This window comes from Lissotriton vulgaris, chromosome 9 (genome assembly GCF_964263255.1).
Source record: "Lissotriton vulgaris chromosome 9, aLisVul1.2, whole genome shotgun sequence".
Classification (NCBI taxonomy): Eukaryota; Metazoa; Chordata; class Amphibia; order Caudata; family Salamandridae; genus Lissotriton; species Lissotriton vulgaris.
In genome coordinates, this window is record NC_141697.1 from 241,873,161 (window position 1) to 241,895,215 (window position 22,055).

Genomic DNA, 22,055 nt, shown 5'->3' on the forward strand with positions numbered 1-22,055 from the left:
GGTAAGTGGTGCACCGCCTCTGGTGCTGTGCGTGGCCGTCAAAGAGAAGAAGTCCTATATTTCTTGAGTTTTCGTCACAATGAAGACGTTGTGCTGCGGGTGGGCGTGGAGGCCTAAGTGCCGGGTATGACAACCTTCCAGTGTCTTGAGACCGAGCGCATATGCATGGACACCGTGCTGCGGCAGAAAGTATCGAAGCCTGGATGTGCCATGTGAGGGGTCCTCCAGTATAGCGGGGGAGCGAGAGGGCGGGTACGCCTGATGTTGCCGGTGGGGAGATCGAGAGACACTGGATCCGTTTGCATCTTCCGGATGCGGAAGACTCAAACGGATCCAGCTTCTCCTGGCATCCAAAACCGGGTCGGAATTATCACCGGTTCTACAGGCCCCTTCTACATTTCCTACAATCCCATACGGCCCTGAAGAGTCATAGGACAGTTTCCTTGTGACGGAACACGTGTTGGCTGGTTGTTTGATTCCATTCTGTTGTTGCTTTATTAAATAACTTTGAACATTACACTGATGTCGACCACAGCAATTTCGATCTAAACAAGAGTATCATACTGTTATTATACCTCCACCACGTGTGCCCAGGACGGTGCTTGCTTTGTATAACGTGTCTAAGAAGTTGTGGAGGGAGTTTTAGCTTTGAGTTTGTAGTATCTTGTCCATTCTGCTTTTGGCGTGTGGACACTGTGGTGTCACAGCTCGCGCTGATGCCTCTGCTCACGCTTTGACATGCAGGGAGAGAATACGGTTGGCTTCTGGCAGTTGACTTCTCACAGTTGAGATGTGTGGTGCTGTGCAACATCGCACGGCCTTCCTGTCTGTGGGATCAGTGCTATTCTTCCTGAATAAATTACTTGAAGTACCTGGAGTCCTGTCGTTACTACATAGTTGTTTTCCTTGTGTTTTGTTCTGTAAATTAAATGTTTGGAGAGTGCATTAATGAAGTAATTGTCAATAAATATCCTCGAATTGCTGATCCATTACCTTGAGTTGACATGAAGTAGCCCAACAGTATTCCATTGATCTCTTTAGAAAACTTTGTGTAATATGGTAGGTGTAAGTTTTGAAAGTTGATGTATGCTTTGCCTTACCAAGTAATTCATATCCTGTTTTGACTCGGTCTTCTTGTGCACTTTTATATGCTCATTCTTATATCAATCTTACAATGTACAATTGCAACAGGAAATATACTTCATTAGAACAGCCTTTGGTGGTGTTGGCATTCATGAGGTAGAATGTTTTTTTGCCTGCGTTTGAATTTTTCTTCGTTTATGCCTTCCTTCTGGCATAGGTAACAAAGAATGGAAGAAATACCAGTAACACAAAATGTGAGGTGAGTGTTTATACACTTTGCATGTTCATGAATACATTCTCCCTTTGTGTATTCCTTTTAAAACGTAGTGCAGCAGAAATGAACTTTAACACACTCGGAGTGTGTTCCATTTCCATTCTGCATTTCAGCAATTCTGTTTTTGTAAATTATTAGCTATAAGATTAAATATGATTGTGTGAAATGCTAGGTTTTCACTCTTCTAGTGGCAATCTTTTATTGTTTCAGCTTTATAAACGGAAGCCGTACACTATAACCTAAATACCTCAACGTTTAAAATTGCAATAAGGCATACAAATATTGTTGAGTCAAATTGTAGTGCATGCGCAGCAATTTGACAGCCTGAAGTACTCAATTTTGTCCAATTTTTTTTTAATACACGCAACTGCATGGATTGATTATAACAAATATTCAGTTGAAGTTGCATAGCTGATGTCCCATTAAAGCCATTATTCATGTGGAGTGTGTGGAGTTATTTATTTATAGCAGGATATATGACCACCTATTAAATGCCATTTCCACTTCGGAATATTTGAAAATAAATGTACTCTTACTACAGAGGTGTAGTCACATGTTTGCTGTTAAGAATGTCTAATTATTTTTTTTGGGGGGTGTTACCCCAGAATTCCCGCCCCCCTTCCTAAGGCCTTATACCAGTTGTTTATCACCTGCAGCTGAGAAGCTCAATAGAATGCCTTGAAGTGTGGGAGGCGATGGGGGTGGGCAATACCTCATTTTACGCTGATCGGCAGAGGATCGGCAGTGAATCACTCCGGGGGCCCCTCCATACCATATTAGTCAACAGATCTCCCCGTCTAGATGTCCAAGGAAGCCCTCGGATACAAGGTGTGCTCTGAGGCACATAGAACATTTTGAAGAGGGTGATCCTAAGTATCGCAACACTACCAAGGAGCGTCAGGGGTAGTTTCCTCCCTATGACCACATCTTCCTGGAAGCATGTCAACTGTGAGTCCAGAGGTATCAGAAGCCGTCACTCGCGGAGTGGCTGGGATTATTATATCTCGGTTTCATGAGTCTATCTTGAAGAGGACTGATTTGTCCCAGTTCACCCTGTAGCCAGAGTAATCACTGAACTTCTGCACCCAGCATGGTGCCAATGACACACCAGGCTCTGGGATGTACAGCAGTATGTTGTCTGCGTACAAAGAAATCTTCAGCTCTCCGCAGTTCTGGGCTGCCTCCCACTTCTTCCAATGCCTGAATCCGGAAGGCCAAAGCTTCAATGCACAAAGCGAACCATAAAGGAAAAAGTGAATAGCCCTGTCTGGTACTCCATGCCAGTAGGAACAATCCCAAGGTCATCCCAGCTGAACCGTTGTAGCACTGCAAAGCAGTAGGGCCAGTGGATCGTATCAAAGGTCTTCTTTTCATCGATGGAGATGACCACCAGAGGTCGGGGGATGTCAATCACCACATCCAGCTTGGTATGGCGGTACCTGATGTTCTGACGCGTTAAGCGATGTGGTATGAACCCGCTTTGGTCACGGCCGATCAACCTGGCTATAACTTTATGTAATCTGCGTGCCATAATTCTAGTTGGCAGAAGTTTAGTCTTGACATTTAACAAGGAAATAGGTTGGTAGGAGCCACAGTCATGCCTCTGCTTTCCTTCCATGTAAATTAGCGTTATCCGGTAGTGGCTCAGGTCAGGAAGGAGCAGCCCCTTGTCACGAAGGTCCTCAAACAGTGTCAGGGGGTGGGGCCTACCTGATCTCCCAGGCGCTTGAAAAGTTCTGCTGGTAATCTGTTGGGCGTCTCATGTTTTCCCTCTGCTCATGACCCTCAGAGTCCTAAAGCGCAAGTTCCCCTTCCAGTGAATCCAACTAGTCACCATTCATCTGCGAGATCCCCAGCGCTCCAAGGAAGTCTTCTGCTTTAACATCTCCTCTATGTGGCCGAGGCGCATTAAGAGCCCAGTAATACTTTCCAAACTCCTGAACAATCCCTTCAGTCTGTGTAGTCTTGTCCCCAGCGCTAGTAAGTATTTCACCACACATCATCCCTCCTCCTCTATGGCTCAGCCATGCCAGCAGGCGCTCAGCTTCGTCTCTGACCTCATTGAGCTTGCGCCATCCTGAGCGCTATTGACAACGGACCGCCTCTCCCGTTATATTGCGCTACTCTGTCCTGGTTGTCTCCAGGATCTGGCGTATCCTCCTACTGCGGTTGCGGCTCCAGACGACACTCATGCACTTGTTGCTCGAGCTCAAGGATCTTACTAAGTCTATCTGCTTCTTACTGGCTATCCGTGACTGTAAGTGGTCACTCAAGACCGCTTTGTTCGCTTCCCACATCACCCCAGTAGCGGAGTCTTTAATGCTGTCGTATCAGCCCGAATCTGGGTCAACATGGCTGGATCCTGCAGCTCCCTGGCATTAAGGCGCCAGTAAACAGTGAAGGTTTAGCAGGCCCAACACCCCCACGGATCCAGCAAGGCTACAACAGATGAGTTCATCAGCTATCATTGGTGTCATGTCAGGACTGGGTCTAAAGGGTTCCAGTGCAGAGTTTATATCTGAGACCAATGCTGCTCTGGAAGGCCCGAGCTGGTCAGTTTTGCAGTCTTGAGAAGTGTGTATGGTTTCCACTGCTTCCACAACTCACACCCTTTCTGTTCTCACCTGCGACGACGATGGAAAGGAGGGGTTGGGGGGGGGGGGGTGGAGTGTGTCCTCCATCCGTCACCACCCCTTCTCGCTCCAGCCATTGCCAGACCTATCCAGGGGTCTAAAAAAAGTGTGCAGTCATTCTTGACTGGCAGTTGTTTGCCTGGGTAGAGGAGTACAGAGGGCGGGCCCTAATGTTGCAGTCTGACCTTTACGTCCAGGAAGGAGCTTTGTTTGCGCTGGACTGTGAAATTTGGGAAGTGTTTGACTTTACTACCCTCTATTGTTCAGGTACCATGAGACCGGGCTGTCTTGAGGATGTGGTCCCAGTACCTAAAGTTCAACAGACTTGCCAACATCTGTCTCTGTGGTGCCCCAGGAGCCAGCGAAGCGGCCCGGGACGCAGTCTGCCCATTCCACTGAGAACAGGACCGGGAGGGCACCTTTATATATGTTATCTTTGGCCATTGTTCCATGTAGCGTTTCACCGCTTGCCCCTCAACTTGTTCAGGCAGGCAAGTCATCTGTATTTTACAGCGGGCCCGGCCCTCCACATCTTCAGCTCTCTCCTGCAGATGCTCGACTGCCAAGTTCTGCAATTGAATTTTTTACTTCACCTAGATAGATTAGGGGTCACTTGCCCTATCGTGTCCTCCACATCCTTGACTCTGGAGTCCAGCTTCCCACAGTCCATCCGGAGCAGGCCCAGATCCAGGGCCACCCCGTAGATCTCGACCTCCAAGGAGGATTTTAATCCTGTGATGGCTCTAAATATCTTCCCCAGTAGGCCGACCTGGTTCGCCAAAGCATCCCCCATGGACCTAAGTGTAGGTTCCTTATTCTCCTCCGCTCCATCATGGGACTGGGATTGATGCCCCATCTTTGCCTGGGTCTTCCTGGATCTGAGTTCCGCCATGGTGAGGCAGAAATGGTCTGTTCCAGCCCCAGGCCCCCATGCCAGGTTGCAGTTGCGGTCCTGCACCGCACCCCTCTGCAGTCCCCAACCAGTCCTGGGGCACCGTGACTTTCCTCCCCCCCCCCCCCCCCAAGACCCTGCAGGTACAGTGTTCAACTGGACACAACCATTTCAGGAGGCATGGTCAGTATATTTCAGCAGTTTCTCGGGGAGGGTGAAGGATATGGGTTTCTATTCAACAGAGCTATTGAAAATAGATGTTCTTAATAAAAGGGTGTTTTCCTTCGAGCTACACTATCAGACATTTTGATGTACGTTGATTTTTTCAGATGGGCTGGAACTGTTTCACTTGGATCATATCTGTTGATATCTACTCTTAAGTTTGAAATTAATATTGTTTTAGAAATAAAATATGTTCACTACTACTTTCCCCAGATGTTTAAGCCATTTTTTTCCATTCCAGTGACAAGCCCCAGCGTTCACAACGAAGGCTTTCCTCTGTGAGTATAGTTTTATATGTATTTTTTTGGACAAACAAAATTTCCTTTATAATTTTATCAGAAACAACTGGGAAAATCCTCAGTTCACCTTTTAAAAGTTAATCCTGCTGATACTTGTTTGAGTTCTGGGTCTTGTATCTTGCATTGGCTCATGAATGTTGCATTTCCTCACCGTCATGCATTTGAGCCTTTTTTGCCATGAAATCTGTTAAATATCTTCCATAATTTTTTACTCTAAGAGTACAGTGGTTTACCATGTTTTGTTCGTGCACACTTCCCTAATTTTGCATCTTTTTTGCAGTTCTGCTTTCTGCTTTTCTAGTCCCGGTTAGCCCTCCAGTAACTTATTGTGGAATAGTTCCTCGCTGTATGAAGTTACTTCTTAATTTATCCTTGGTCATGGACCTCTTCTTAATGCCTTACTTTTGTTTGCCCTTTGTACCTGTTAGCTGTTTTGTTATTTGGATTTGGTTTGCTGATTATTTTAAAAGGGAGTTCATGTTGTATTCAGTATTTGCTCAGTTGCACGGTTCATTCATGTTTGCCTGCTTTTCTTTTAAATTAGATTCTTCCCTGTGGCCTAAAGACCAGGGTTATGGCATCTATCTGTGCCGACTGGGTTTAGCTCTCTTACCAGTTTAAGAACTTGGTTCCAGGTCCCTGCAAGCAATCTATGGCCCATTTCTGTCCCTCCAGATGACAGGATTTCTTCAGTAGCTTTATGAACACTCTTTGACTTATCTTTTCTTACTCCACCTTTACTTCTCAAAGTACTCTTAAATATTTAATGTAATCCCGGTTATTCAGATGGCTCTAATAATTTTCATTGCCTCCTTTCAGATATGTAGATCCCAGCTTCAACGCAAGTATTTAAAAATCTGTAGTAGACTTCTCCAAGGGTTACCAGCAGCTCACGTTGTTATACACGTATCACTGTCCTTAACTTCTTTTCCCAAACATTTGTTTGCCACTGTGTTTGATTATCTTGATGGTATACGTCCTTCATTTGACCCATCTGCTTGTGGTTCAAAACCCTTCATTGTGGTTGACATTGGGAAGACACATGTTAAATTTCTCCAGGTTTCTGCATGCTAATATCTCAACACAGGTTCTTATGTGTCCCAAAATCGTTGGTGTCACAAAAGCAATCTGTGACCTGTTCGAAGAAAAAGGGAAACTGGCATGTGTGTTTCTTACGGCCTACCCCTCTGAGCTGTCCTCTTCTGTGATAGGGTACTGGGAGACAGATAAATCCGCAAGTGATATTGAGGGAACCTACCCTGACCCTCAAATTTAGCCCACACTTAGGGTAAATAGTCTCTGCGCTGCTTACATGCGTGCTGGCTGAACGAGAGGGACTGACTGACTCGGCATGGTATGTGTGCACAAGTAACATGGTTACAGATGGAAAAAGAATGCGGGCTGTTATGAGGTCCATTATAACAAATGCAGGTGGGCCTCAAACTTGTGTGGACACAATTGAGACTAGTGTGTTCAGATGTCTGGCATGAGGGGGCGCGTGATCATTGCGTGTACTGTGTGTGTTGTGTCCTGATTGGTTCCTAACTCCATATGGCATGTTTTGGGAATGTGCACACCCTTCCGGCAATGTGTGCTTTGAGGCCAATTTCGCTAGATCATTGTGGTGTTGCTGCACTTATCTGGGGGAGGGACTGGAGTTTCCTATTCACTCGTTTGTCTGCCCCCACCAGTGATTTGTCAATCTGTTACAGCGGATCTGGGTTGAAGAGACTGCATGATCACATATTTTCGAGTCTGGGTTGATGGAGAGTTTATGACAGGTGAATTTGACAATAGCGATGCGATTTCTTTCGCGTATGCGAGTGTTCCATCATAAGCAGTAGCATTGTTTGTATCAATATTAGCACTGATTATGGCGTACAAATGCCTCAAAATTCAATAGATCGTCCAGAGACAAATGCCATTCTATCTACTTTTCATTGACTAAAGTGAAAATCTGTATTGTTTGCTTCACACAGGTTAAAAGGTTCATAAAATGCAGGTTTTGGCATGATTTGGAAAGACAGTTGACAAGGCTTCCTATATTTCCATTGGTCCCAAATTAATTTTCAGTATCTGTTTTGGATTGTATGTATTCAATTTAGGTATTTACCTACCAGACCACTATTGGCTTTCAGTAGGCTTAAGCATCTTGTCAACCATACTAAAAATGTACAATGGGCTTATAGGCCACCGATTACTACCATTTGATTGGCTTTTTCTGTCTGATTTGCTGGTCTTGCTTCTTAGTCAATGGCTTTCCCTCTTCTTGATTGTCCCTCCCCTGAATCATAGCTACTTTATCATCCTGGCTGCCTTGAATCCTTCCACTGTTCCCTTTCAGGTAAACAGCAATTCTCAACCAAATTTAAGCATTCACAGGCTGCTGTGAGTTTCTGGAATGCATGGACCTGTGTTTCTGGATCCTTGTGTGACCTTGAATAGTAGAAATTAGGCTTTCAATGAAACGTTCACTGCTCAGAACTGTTTTTCTGGTGATAGTGTCCAAGCCTAAAATATATGGCAATGGTGAAATTACAAATAAAGTGCATTTTCGAGGTAATATTTTGCAATGTTCCTTTGGGTGACATGTTTGAAGTAAGTAAATCCAGGAGACAAAAGTAGGTTTGAAGAAACGTGGGTTTATTTCAGTACAGGTGTTTCCCAACTGCCATGTCGAACTCTCCTCAGCTCAATGCCCAACATTCTACTGTGCACTCTAGAGTGGAACCAAAGTCCAGCAACGCAGGGGTGGAACATACCATTGTGCATGACCTCTACAGACATAACTGTCTACAAGATAGTGCATGATATTATATGTACAATTAAAACAGAAGGTTACAGCATATCTCCCCTATCACAATATTTTGAGGAGTGAAGGATACTGTGCAAACCACCGGAAGGAAGGGGGGGGGGGATGACCGAGAGAGAGGGAGAAGAGGCGGCTGACGAAATATTCTACAGTGCCATTTAGGGGAACTTACTTTCCTTCCTCTTAGTTTAACATCCCAGGTGGTGTGCAGCTCATTAGCATTACTGATGCTTTTGTTGTTACTGTCTTGTTCTGGATGTAGAACCAATCTATCCATGCTCCACATGCGTCCATCTGCCATGATGACCACATTTTCCCCCACTTCCTTTATTCTCTTCAGACCAAAATATTTAATATATTTGTTTTGGTTAATGTTGGGTTTCTTAATAAGGACCCATTTTCCTACTCTCCACTTACGCAGTTTGGCTCCCCATTTGGCATCATACTCTTGCTTGTATTTCCTTTGATGCACCCCAATTTTCTCCTTGGCAGCTTGCCTATCCCATTTGCATGAGTTTTTTTCAAACAGCCAATTGGGTGTTAATTTAGAGCCTGGCCTACGACCTCTCAATAAACAACAAGCATTGGCATAGCCAATTGGTCTCACATTTGGGACCTTACAAGTGTTTAGCCATGCAACAGTTGGTGTTGTTGCACCGAGGATTTTCTGCTACATAACTAAATACTTATAGGGTCCAAAAAGCAAGACCTATTGGCTGTGCCAATGCTTGTTTGTTTTTTGTTGCGGTTTTGTTTAAGTTGCCAGATCTACAATAGCTGAACATGGTATTGTTAACAGTTCTTTGCATTCAATGAACTTGTTTTCATTGCTCTGAATGTTGTTTCCATTCTGGTTGTAGGAAGCAGTCATTCCCGGGGATGTGGGGGCTGCCCATGCGCCGAACTTTGCAAATGAGAAAAAGCCTGGTGCAGGCGCAATTTGCAAGTGTGGAGTGAGTGAGCCCAAGGCAGCATGACTCACTCACACAGGAGTTCATGCACTGCACCTGCATACTCAGCATGGTTTAAGGAAACTCGACCCACTCCCTCCCAGGCATCGAACACATATTTACCAAGAAACTCTGAGAAGAGCCTGCCTGCTGCACTGACGGCTTGTGGAGTGTGTGCCCGGTGAAAGCGTGCACTGACGGCTAATGATGTGTGTGCCTGGTGGAAGCGAACACTGACGGCTGGTGGTGTGTGTGCCCAGTGGAAGCGTGCACTGACGGCTGGTGGTGTGTGTGCCTGTTGGAAGCGTGCACTGACGGCTGGTGGTGTGTGTGCCTGTTGGAAGCGTGCACTGACGGCTGGTGGTGTGTGTGCCTGGTGGAAGCGTGAACTGACGGCTGGTGGTGTGTGTGCCTGGTGGAAGTGTGCCTGGTGGAAGCGTGCAGTGACGGCTGGTGGTGTGTTTGCCTGGTGAAAGCGTGCACTGACGACTGATGGTGTGTGTGCCTAGTGGAAGCAGGAGCATTCACAGCAATAGAAGACCCAAATGAAACTGAGGAAGAGGAAGGGGGAGAAGGGAGGGGGGAGTGCGAGCAGAGGAGCATTCATAGCGATAGGAGACACAAATGAAATTGAGGAAGAGGGAGGGGGAGAAGGGAGGGAGGAGTGCGAGCAGCGGAGCCTGATTACAGCAATAACAAGCACTGGCGTTGCCAATAGGTCTCCCAGTAGGAAAGTTTGAGCTATTACAATTGCAAATAACAATGCCTTTTTATTTTTGTTTTCTTTTTAAAAACATAAAGGGCTTTGTCATTTACAAAACCAATAGCTCCAACTTTCCTAATGCGAGACCTATTGGCAACGCCAGTGCTTGTTATCATTGGGCACTCACAGTAACGCTATATTACTTTAGTTCCAGTGCTTAATAGGACTTCAACCTTAGCGTTCAAGGGTGTTTTACAATTCAAATATGAACGAATGGCTTCGATTTTGCACAAGGTGTTACTGCGCAGAGCAGGAAGTGGATTCACGGTAACCCTTTCCCTGCAGCAGTGCCAGGCGTGGTGACTAAGCACTTATCCCCATGCCAACAGTTAAACGCTTCTGACCTCACCGTCACCGAGTCTGTAGAAGTCGATTGTCCGAGTTGATCCATACGACGTATTTTATAGTATCTGAAACCCGTATTGGTATGTTGATCTTTGCATGGCTACGGTTGTGTCCAAATGGGTTCGTTTGCCACTCCCAAGTGTCCCTAATAACACCTGATAAGTACACTGAATAGCAAACAAACCACTATGTGAAGCTGAAGAACGCAGAATAGACATTGAGTTTGACTGGAAGTTGAGGGCGTGTACCTTGTGATTTAATTGCGGATTAAAATCCGTGCTTTTATTTTGCTGGAGGTGCAGGGGGAGGCGGGGATGACTTGTAAAATGTTATAGCTACTGGAGATCAGCTGGCCTCATTGCCAGGACCACTTTGGAGTAGTAGGATAACTTAATCTCGGGTGTTATTCAGCAGCGAGAATTATGATAACCTTTTGTAAGCTGCTTCAGATCAAATGTTTATTTAACATGCATTCTTTGTGAAGTGCTAGAGTTCTGAAATACTGAAAGCATATCCAACGTGGTTTGATGAAGAACAAAGTATTTTTTTTTTAAAGGTAGGGATAGCAAGTGACTTCGATTGGCAGTTTGAGTGTATGCAGAGGCGTCTTGTGACGTGTTGTGAAGGAAAGAAAGAGATACTAAGAGTTCTCAATATACGTATCCTCCGTTTTCATCGCTAGTTTATGTCCGCTGTCAGCAGTTAAAGTTGATGCATTTTTATAGTGGTCTTTTTGATCTCTGTTTATTTTCGTAGAGTTAGGAGGGAAGCCGGATGGGGGCGGGAGAGCCTGGGGCGGGATTCCGAGCGAGGGGAGGCAGGTGGATTAGGAGGGAAGCTGGATGGGGGCGGGAGAGCCTGGTGGGGGGGGGCGTGAATAAACAAGCGTTAAGAGCGGCCGGCCGGGAAACTGAACGTACGGCCGGCCTGCGACCGGCCATGATACAATTAGGGGAGGAGAAGCCGCAGAGCGCACGCTGGGCGAAGCCCTTTGATGTGCTGTGCGGCCGTGAATGCGCGTGCTTGTTTGGTCACGTGATTCATGTGAACTTAATGAAAACCGCAGCGCAAGAAGCCCTTGGTTTCACGAGGATTTCGAGCACTTGAATTCTCGCTCCGCTCAATGCGCTTGCGCGCATTGATAGGTCGCGAGACCTAAAAACACAGATGGCAGACGTGCACGCGCTCGTGAACGCAAGCTGGAGGCCAGCAAAAGCCTCGGGTTGCACTTTTAAATGCCACTTACTAAATGTCTCGAAGAGACGGCATGCGCTACTACCCAAAGGGGTTTCTTTTTCAGACAACTGTCTCAGGCGAGACCTGAAAAGGAGAATAACCTGTCTGTGTTGGGCGTAATAAGATATGGCCATATCATGTCTTTGATGGATTGAATAATGGGCTTATGTGAACCATGGCTAATTGCAAGGCATATTTGATCATTCTGTTGCAACACTCCACTAACCAATTGGTGCGTGGGCAATATAAGGGAGTGGAAATATGCTTGATGGCCAAACTGGCATGAAAACCCTTATTTTCCTCTGACACTACTTGGACACCATTGTCAGTAATAAGGGTGTGGGGAATACCTTCATTGGCAAACACTTCGGACAGAAAACATATGATTGTTTTAGTGTCCACCTTATTGACAAACTTGAGAGTAATCCATTTGGGGAAGTAATCAACCAAGACTAAACTGAATCTTTCCTGCAAGCCAGAGATTTGCAAGGGTTCAATAATGGCTAAACCTAGCTCTTCCCATGCCTTAATGAGAATTTCCATCGGTTCCAAGGGTTGCTTTCCTTGTGCTTTTGTGTTTTGTCACTGAGACCACAGGCATGACAATCTTTCACCAATTCTTCTATCATGGTATCCATGTATGGGAACCAATATCCTGACTGAAGCTTACTCTTCGTAAGATTCCTCCCCAGATGGCCATCATGAGATTTTGCACAAATGTGCCTCCTAAGTTTTTCAGGGGGAAAGATCTTGTCAGACTTAAATACATTGATCCCCACAATAGATAGTTCTTCCCTTACATACCAATACGATTGTATCTCCCTAGGGAGATTTCCACATTTCTTGGGCAATCCCTTCTTGATACTTTCTATGGCCTCTTTTCATCTGACATGTGGATTACCCAATCTTCGTTCAAAATGGCAGGGATGGCAACCTGTAACACCTCAAAGTCTTCCTCAACCTCTTCCCTTTGTTTATCAATGGGGAGGCGAGAAAGAAAATCTGCCACATGATTATTGATGCCTGGTATGTATTCAACTTTAAAGTTGAAAGTTTGCAAATATACCAGCCACTTACCAATTCTGGGTGTAGTTTTCTCAATGTCTTTTGATGAAAATAATGGTACAAGTGGTTTATGATCTGTTCTTAGTACAAATGGTATTCCCCAGAAAAAAATACTTAAAGTGGTTAGTGGCCCAAAAACATGACAATGCCTCCTTCTCAATAGTGGAGTAGATAATTTCCGCTTCCTTCAATGTCCTGGAGGCAAATACTATGATCTTTTCTTTGCCTCCTTCCATTTGAGACAACGTGGTACCTATGCCCTTGTTACTAACATCCGTCGTGAGTAAGGTATCCCTGGCACTATCAAAATTACCAATACAGGGTGCTGTGGCACTGGCTCTTTTTATTTCAATGAATGTTTGTTATGGACAGGTAACCATTCAAAATGAGTCCCCTTTTTCAACAGATCTCTAAAGGGCTGTACTAGTTAAGAAAAGTTCTTAATACATTTAGACATGTACTAGGCTAAACCCAAAAATGATTTGATTTCTTCTTTATTATTGGGAATAGGGGCTTCACTAACAGGTTCTATCAAGTCCATTTTGGGTTTCATACCTTCACTGGAAAGGGTGTGGCCTAGAACATCCACAGACACTACTCCAATTTTGCATTTATTTTTCTTAATAGTAAAACCTGCCTGCTTGAGCTTTGCACACACTTTCCTCAAATTGTCATTGTGTTCCTCCTCATTGCCATGTATGAGAATGTCATCTTATCAATCTTATGGTCTAATCCACTTCTCCTAGTACATGTTGCATTATTCTCTGGAATGCAGCTGAGGCCAGTCCGAACAGCATTCTTAAAAGATTTTATGTACCAAATGGAGTGGTAAAGGCTGTGAGAACCTGGGCGTCTGGATGCAGGGCAACCTAGTGGCATGCTGACGAGAGGTCTAACACAGAAAAGTATTTAGTACCATTTATGATACTCAACATTTCATTGATTTTGGGAAGCGGATAACTGGCCATCCAAATGTTGTCATTTAAACTCCTCGAGTCCACACACATGCAAATATCCCTTCTTTTTTGGACTTTATCACAATCCGAGCCAACCATTCTGAACTTTCTACAGCTTTAATGATGCCCCGCCACTCCATTTTCTTTAGCTCTTTTAATAGTTCTCGCATCAGTAGAGGAATGGATTTGGTCTTGTGTGACACCGGAACAGCATCGTTTATAGGTCTTGCCTATGCAGCGCGCACGCGCTGCTTAGGAGGGACCTCTTGGCATCGCACTGTACTTTCTTGGAAACTCATGCATGTTTTGCACTGTTTCCAATGAGTACTTGTGGATGCAGAGCGTTTACCTTGCGGGAGCGAGCAGCGCGGCTATCTGTTTGCAATTATCGTGGTCTCTCCCGTAAATAAACCGCGGGACATGGACTGACCCATCAGTCCAGTATCTGGCGGCAGGATGGATCTTCAATCCGGCATCACCTGCTCTGTTCCTACTCAATGCTGTATTCATGTTGGGGAGGGGTAGGGAAGCCCAAATCGGGGAACCCCCGCCCGCTGCAGATCGGCAGAGCTCAGAGGTGCGTCCCCTGCTTTTGTTCAGGCCCGCAGCCGGTTTCAGGCCACACCGATGCACGGGGGCCACCACAGGTTTTACTCTGTCGTTCCCTGGGGCACTTCGCCTCTCTCCAACTTCGGCGGCACCCGCCCTGATGACCCCACACTTTCAGGCCGTTACCTGGCGGCAGGTTGGACCTTTCTGAGAGAGGGCCTGTAACGTCTTCAATCCTGCATCTCCAGCCCCTTTCCTACTCAATGGCGTCAGCCAACCTCTGCATCCATCTTTGGTGCATTATGTAGATGTGGGACTCCATCAGTATGGGTGCCGCGGCCTGTCCTCAGCCTTGTTTCTTCCCTTTCTCCTCGTTAGCCAGCGACTCCCTCGCCACTGTGTTCCTGTCGGGGAGGGGTTTGAGCTGCTCAGATCATGGAGCCTCCACCCGCTGCAGACCAGCCGGTCCCAGCGGCGCGTCCCCTCCTCGCGTTCAGGTCCCGCATCCAGGTCATATGCCACACCCCCGTCCGGGGCACCTGCAGACCGCCACAGGTTTTACTCTCCCGTTTCCAGCTGTGGGGCAACATAAACTGTTGCATGGCTAAACACTTGTAAAGTCCCAAAGGCGAGACCTATTGGCTATGTCAATGCTTGTTTAGTTTGATCTTGCCTACATAGTTTCTCAACATTCCTATCTTATCAGCGAAGACTTCAGGAAATACCTCACATACAACCACCCCACCAAGTCCTGTCAACAAGTGATACTTGCTCCTCATTGTTGGGGTCAAACGTGATACCTCAGTCTCTCTGGTGTTTCCATCCCAGTAAGTTACTCCCCCTCTCTGTAATGTAAACTTTACCTATGGAGTGCCTGTCTTTAAATGGGATACACACCCTCACCATGCCTTTTAATGAAATGGGATCCTTGTTATACCTGCCTGGATGTATATCTGGCTTCTCCGAGGTATTCTCATTCTCCTTAACATCCTCTGAAACGTTTCCTTGTCAATTAAAGTGTAAGGGGATCCTGAATCTGCAAAAGCACTTACTTTTTTGCCATCTAATTGAATATCACAAACCGGATATCTGACCCTTTCTTCCTCCTCTTAACTATGCACTTGAAACACAAATTTGTTTTCTCTGGAATCAGTATCGGGTTCTTCATGAACTACATGTATATCTTTCCCCGCTTCCTTAGACTTGCACATCTTGGCAAAATGTCCTGTTCTGTTGCACTTTCTACAGTTAACCCCTCTGGCAGGACACTTTGGGAGATTGGCAAGATGATTAACATTACCACATCTGTAACACTTAACATTCTTTTTCCTTGGCCTGGATTTGATCCCAGTGTGGGTATCCTGCACGCTGAGAACTTTATTATCATCCTTTATTTCATTGATATCCTTCTCTTCACTCATTGTATCCATGTTATTTATAATTACTTTCACGCAATAAGCAGTGTGCTCGATACTCCTGGCTATCATTATTGCTTCCTCTAGGTCAGGATTTTGAGTTAAAAACCTCTTTTGTACCTTGTGGTAATTGGTGCAATGAACCAATTGATCCCTAACGAGGGAATCAGTGAGGGCTTTAAACTCATTTGTAGCAGATAGCCCCCTCAAAGTAGCTATATATGAGGTAACTTTCTCATTTTTTCCATATCCCCTTTTAAAAAATGTTTGTCTTTCCAGAACAACATTTACCCTATCTTTGAAATAGGCACCCAATTTTCTTAATGTGGTGGTAGACTCATCTTCATAACCTTCTCCCCCCCCCCCCCCCCCCCACCCCCCTTCAACATTGTCAGCAAGACTTTCCTTCCTTGGATCCCCAAATTATGTAATAGTATATGTTGTTTCCTTAAAGATTACATTTTTTCTCCACCCATGGCAGTTAAATACGAATTGAATATTTTAACCCATCTGTCCCAAGGGATCTCAAGTTCACCATCTTCATTCAAGAATGGAGGGGATTGGTTCATATTTGCTACTGACATGACTGAAAGGGTATACCAGAAAACTTTACTACCTCAGTGTGAATAAAGGACACTTGAAGAAAAACAGTAAGGAAATAAAAACTTTTTAGAGACACTAGAAGCAAAACAAAGTGAAGCTTTAGATGAAAAACTACAGTGTCTATTAGGGAGACAAGGCAGATAGTGGTGCCTGTAATGCTGCAGACATAATGTAATTAAAGCTGTGCCTGTCTACGTTGGGACACGATGGTTCTCAGAAAGAGTAAATAAAGTCAACTGTGCCTGTCTGCTTGAGATGAAATGAAGATGCTGCAGCAATTTAGTATGCTGTACCTGTCAGCGTATGCTTTACATCTAGAAAGCTGCAGGCTACTATAAGCTTTGCCTGTCGGTGTGTAATGATGGTTCTCCGAGGTGGAGACTGCACCGATGAAGAAAAACAAGAATATGCGCTCACCCAGAAGTCGCTTAGAGTTGGAATATTTACTCTAACACTGCACTGCACCTGCTCTCCGCGGGCATGGAACCCGAGGTTCTATGAAGTGTGCCAGCAGAGAGCACGTGTGGCTGCAGGTGCATAGAGGCAGTGAAGACAACAGGAGGAAGAGCGAGTTTAAGGATTCCTCGGACGCCACTCGCAAACTATTTCGTGTCACTGAGCGTGCCGTGTGAGGAGACCGGCGGTTGACTAGATCTTCGGGCGCCTCTCGTCAGAGAGGTTTGACAGAGCAGAGCCGCCTCTCCCTTCAGGGGATGCGCGTCAAACCTTACAGAACTCCTCAGCTGGTCCTAGAGTGAGGAATTCGACGGAACTGACACAGCGGCGAAGCTGCTTCTCCCCTCGGGGCAGGCAAGTCAAAACTGACACGACTCCTCAGCTGGTTCTCTGGGTGAGGAAGTCGATGAAACTGACGCCTTTCACCTCCGGGCAAGCACGTATGCGGGGATTACAGCAGCAGCAAGACTTGCTGAGCAAGGTGAAGCGTCTCCGCTGCTGCCCTCGTCACAGAAATGATGAAAGGATATTCGGTGACAAAAAAGTTCCCTCCGACGATGACCACGGCAGGCAGACCTTGACTTCACAGCTTGTCGTTTTAACTCAGGCACAACCCAAGTGGATTTCCCAAAGTCCTTGGAGAACAATCAGCAGAAATGCACCCCAGGTTACCATAATGGCAGGCGACAGCAAGTAGAGTGTGGAGTTGAGTAGCGGAAATTGTGTCCAAGCATGAATAGCATCCAGGGGAGATGCCAGGCGTAGAGTAGTCACAGGAGAGGTGAGGCACATCAGGAGACTTAGTTTGACTGGCAAGGTAACAGGGGTGGAAAAGCACAGCTGCTCCGTGCGCAACAGTCCTCAGTCGTCGCCGAATGAAGTAAGTAAATCCAGGAGACAAAAGTAGGTTTGAAGAAATGTGAGTTTATTTCAGTACAGGTGTTTCCCAACTGCCATGTCCAACTCTTGGCTCAATGTCCAACATTCTACTGTGCCCACTCTAGAGTTCCAGAGTGGCACCAAAGTCCCAGCAACGCAGGGTTGGAACATACCATTGTGCATGACATCTACAGACATAATAACTATCTACAAGTAAGGGCATAATATATGTACAATTAAAACAGAATGTTCCAACTGTTTTTTTTTTATTGAATTGACTATGTTCTACTGTAAAATCTGTTATGACAGGGCCAGTAAGCCTGGCTTTTATAGATGCAGATCACTTGATTGTTTTAGACGCGTATGGAGGTATTGTGTTTTAAATACCCCTTTCTCCATGAGACTCAACTCTGTGAGAATCAGTCTAGCAACCCTTCTCCACAGCAGTCGGTACATTCCTCTCCTAAAGGCAGTCATTCTGCTCTCAAGCAGTGTCCTTGACCAAGACTTGGCTCTTGACTGGAAGGGGGCAGCAGTCAGCGTACTCTGAATCACCTTGGCTCCTTCGACTGTGCTGGTGAATATGCCCATCCTTGGTCAGTGGAGGGAATTGGAAATCATTCCTGTTGTCGGGGACCAGTGCGTATAGTCCAAGCGGGCTAGTTGGCTCACGAGCAACCTTTAAGCCCTCTCTTGCTCATCATTCATATCCTGCTTGGGCAGGGTGTGATCACTTCGTGCCCATGTCACAAACAACAGGTGTTTTTTTCAGAGCGAAGTCCAATCAGACAATGGGCCAAATCTCTTGGATATAAGGATCAGGCAAGAAGAGTGGGAGGGGCTGGAATGCTTTGGCACTGGCAGTGTAGCAAACTTTAAAGAAGAAAAATCACAGACCTTCTCAAATGCAGGAAATTGAGTAGTGGAAGCAGTGCCCAAAGGTTAGGCTCCCAGGCCTCTAGTGACCCGGCACTCTGACCTACAGCCTGCCACTATCTTGGTAGCCACCTACCCATGAAGTTCCAAAATGGATATCATCCTATACTCTTACAAGCATTCACTCATTTCATACAGCATCCGCATGTACCTCCACGACCACACACAATCCACGTGTGAGAGTTAAATACTCTGTTAAGGGAGACAAGAATGCATTTAACGCAGAAAAGGCAGGATTTAATCCCCCTCTTGCTACATGATGGAGCGTGCAATGATTGGGCAGGTCTATAAACTGTTTTTTTATGAAAGGCTTCCCTGTATGTGTACCAACAATGTCCACGACTGTAATTGGATGGAGAAACCACGATTCTCATTCATCAAGAGATTTCATGTGTTCACTTTTTTGTTCCCAAGGGGCAATCTTCTTTAATATATTATTTCAATAATGGTATAGGCAGGTATCAAAAGACTGCCATTTGGCATTTATGAACTTTTGACTATGAAGAATAGATGGGGTGATCAGCTTAACTTCCTTATGCAATACTGTGTGGACTCTGCATTGTATGGTTAATATACTGGATGAGCCTCTGTATGATAGCAAAGCAGATCATTTTTATGAGTTCAGTTCTTGAAAGCTGATGTGTGATGCCTTACTTGAAATGATGGAGGATCTCAACCAGATTATAGCCATCTTCAAAAGTATGTTTCTTAATTTGCCTTTTTTTTCCCCTTTCAGTCATTTGATTTGGGATCTCTTGATTTAGCACATCTGTAACTTAGTTCCATTGCTCATAACTAATTGAGCCATTGATAAGGCAAACCCTATGTCAAGTACAGTAAGAATTGGTTTTTCATAGGCCTGGGCATAATCGAAATGAGAAAGGTTGGGCTGGTGACGTGGTTCACTGGGTTGACACACCAATACTTGTCCATTGACTGGATCTGCCTTGAAGATGAAAAGCCGCTGGTGATGTTTTTGCTAACATGAAGCTTATAAACTAACTGGTGGGCATCTTGAAACCTGGCAAACCCATAAACCCATGGGCAGAGTAGGAGGATCTGCCTGCTGGCTGGAGGGACAGGGCCTCCCACAGAATTTGTTCAGCCCATAGGAACCCCAGACTCCTCACCAGTCTGATGCCACCCTGGACCTGTGTCTTGAGTTCCATTTGAGAGGCAGCCAAGGGTTTAAACTAGCACCCTCAGTCGCTTAGGCCGCTTTGCTGTTTACGATCCTTCACCAGGTTCACCTACTGAAACCTTTGTTATTACTTTTACTTCCTCTAGGTAGTCCAGTTTGAATGTCTCCTAAGCACACCACTAGGGATGTTGCAGAGCTCTTCGGGCTCATTGGAGGACCTCACTAAACCGTCCATTTGGTAGTAGTGACTGGGGGTGTATACAAATTTCAAACCCCTATCACAAATGGGATTCAGCAGGTTGCCCATACCTGTCGGCGAAGGGTATGGCCCATGCTGATCCTTTCAGTTAGCATGTGTGCTGCACTTTCAATTATAAGCTAGATCCATTAACTTTGCCAATGCATGTTTTAGAACACTTGGATTAATAATGATTGTTTGTGACCTTATGTTACATGCAATTATGTGATGACAGGCTCATGTTTGTTTTGTCTGTATTCAGAGCTGTTATTGTTGGACTACTCGTTGGACTACATTGTCTTACATTTTTATAAACCTAACAATAACGTATTGATCCTTTTTTCCCCTTTTTCTACAATCTTTATTTCTAGATTCTTAAAGCTCCTCGAACCCCCCTTCAGGACCTCTGCGGTGGGAATGAATGTACCCAGGTAGGTTGCTATAGATTTCGTTCATCTTACAGTTGCTTATTAGTTGTACACGCCTAATTATAGCCGATTGCGCATTCTACCTAAACGCATACAGGAATGTGACGTGATATTCCTGAATTTCAGTATCTGGAATGGCAACATTAAACATTCAAAATGGAAATTTCACAAGTATATTTGAATTTCTACATTCACAAATTCAAGGTTGATTGTGGTCTTGTGGTTTTTCTTGGATGTTTGGATCTGAGATAATTGGTAAATGGCAAGCTCATAAGTTTGTGGCCATTTACTAATGATCTGTAGGAGTTCTCACAGGCAAACTCATGCAGGTTTATTAATGGCAAGAGCAGGACAAGGTGAGTTTTCGGGGGGAGGGGGGTAGTTGTGGGAGTGAAACATCAGCAAACGTAGCTGGTGAAGGGTATCTCCACAAGAAAAAATATTTCTCACCTAAACATAAAAGTTGGCTGTGCACATTTTCCAATTATGCATTTAGAGCTAAATACTTTGCACAAAAATTTGCCAGTTTCTTACGTCTTGTGGCCTACACCTGACTGGCAGGACCAGAGAATGCTAGCCCGATGCTCCCTTTCCTCTACTCACACATTTTAAACCGGATAGTCACCCTGAGTCCAAACATTGTATCTGAGGTCACGTGACCCCCCAGTCCCCCCCCACAATACCAGCCATACACTTCCCTTAATTTAGTTCGACTTTCTGCTGAAATGACATACAGGCGACGGGCAAAAAGAAAAGATGACCTCCAATTGGGTTCTGTCTGGACCTGGAAGCTCCAAAGTTCAAAACCTCTACTCTTCACAGCTTAGATTTCATCACACCACTCCAGCCTCGTCATGTGCCTCCCTCGTATTACCCTGCATGATCTGTGTTGGTATTTGCTAGAGCGTCCTAGACAAACTGACACTATAGCCACCACAGCCAACACAATCCTTCTCATCCCTCTCATCACCTTTCTTTATGTCCATACTCTTTGCACTGCACCTCACGCTAGTTTATGCCTTCTCTGCAGGCCTTCCCTCCGCAAATATAGATGACCCCATCACATCCTCTGAAAAGGAAAAATGCACCACAATCAAATAATACTTGAAAGGCTAAATTGACATAATCTTGCAATAGCACAAAACAGTACCACCAAATCCCTGCCCATATCAAAGCAAATGCTGAACATTTCCCACCCTTTCTCCAGTGAGGACCTGGTTGTGCTGCTTCAAGCCCTTGAAGCAACATCCTATAGAGATGAAGCAATCCCATCTCCCACTTTAAACAAAGTCTGCAGGGAAAACCTCCCACTCTGTTGAATATTATAGATACATCAGTAAGCCAAGGCATCTTTCTAAACACCCTCAAGACCAATCCGCTACTAAAGAAATCCATCCTCATTCTCTCTGACTTCTACAGCTACCACCCGATCACTCACCTACTACTCCTGGTGATGTTCATTGAGAAGGTTCTTTCCATCCAGCTTGGTCCCCAGATTAAAGGCAACACTACTAGTCCAGCCTTCAGCTACAATGCATTATGAAGGCAGCAACCATCCAAGTGTTACTGGTACTCCTCTGATCTATGACAGCTGCATCTCTCATTTCTGTGTCCTGCCAGCCTCTCTAGTCTTCGACGCAGTCAGATTGTGAACAGGTTTTGATGAAATTTGCATGGTTCACCTATTTGAATGATAAGGCTCAGATGGTTCTTGTGTCTACTTCTAAATCCATTGCTTACATCTCCCGTGTTCCTCAAGACCCAATACTACTACCAGTCTAAAATTAACCCAGCACACTCCTCTTCTTAATAAGGATATCAATTGCAGTGCGGGGGGCTGTAACAATGAGATCCCTCTGCACGCTAAAAGAATGCGGTTT

At 45.3% G+C, this 22,055-nt stretch overlaps 1 protein-coding gene across 1 annotated transcript in view; it reads left to right on the forward strand.

Annotated features, from left to right (window-relative positions):
- Positions 1–22,055, forward strand: part of KNL1 (kinetochore scaffold 1) — a 617,593-nt gene that overhangs the window by 48,739 nt on the left and 546,799 nt on the right. Inside the window, exons 2-4 of the mRNA XM_086937420.1 lie at positions 1,301–1,342; positions 5,346–5,382; positions 20,119–20,178. Of these exons, the coding sequence (XP_086793546.1) occupies positions 1,311–1,342; positions 5,346–5,382; positions 20,119–20,178 (129 nt within the window). The 5' untranslated portion in view covers positions 1,301–1,310. The remainder of the gene's footprint in view (positions 1–1,300; positions 1,343–5,345; positions 5,383–20,118; positions 20,179–22,055) is intronic.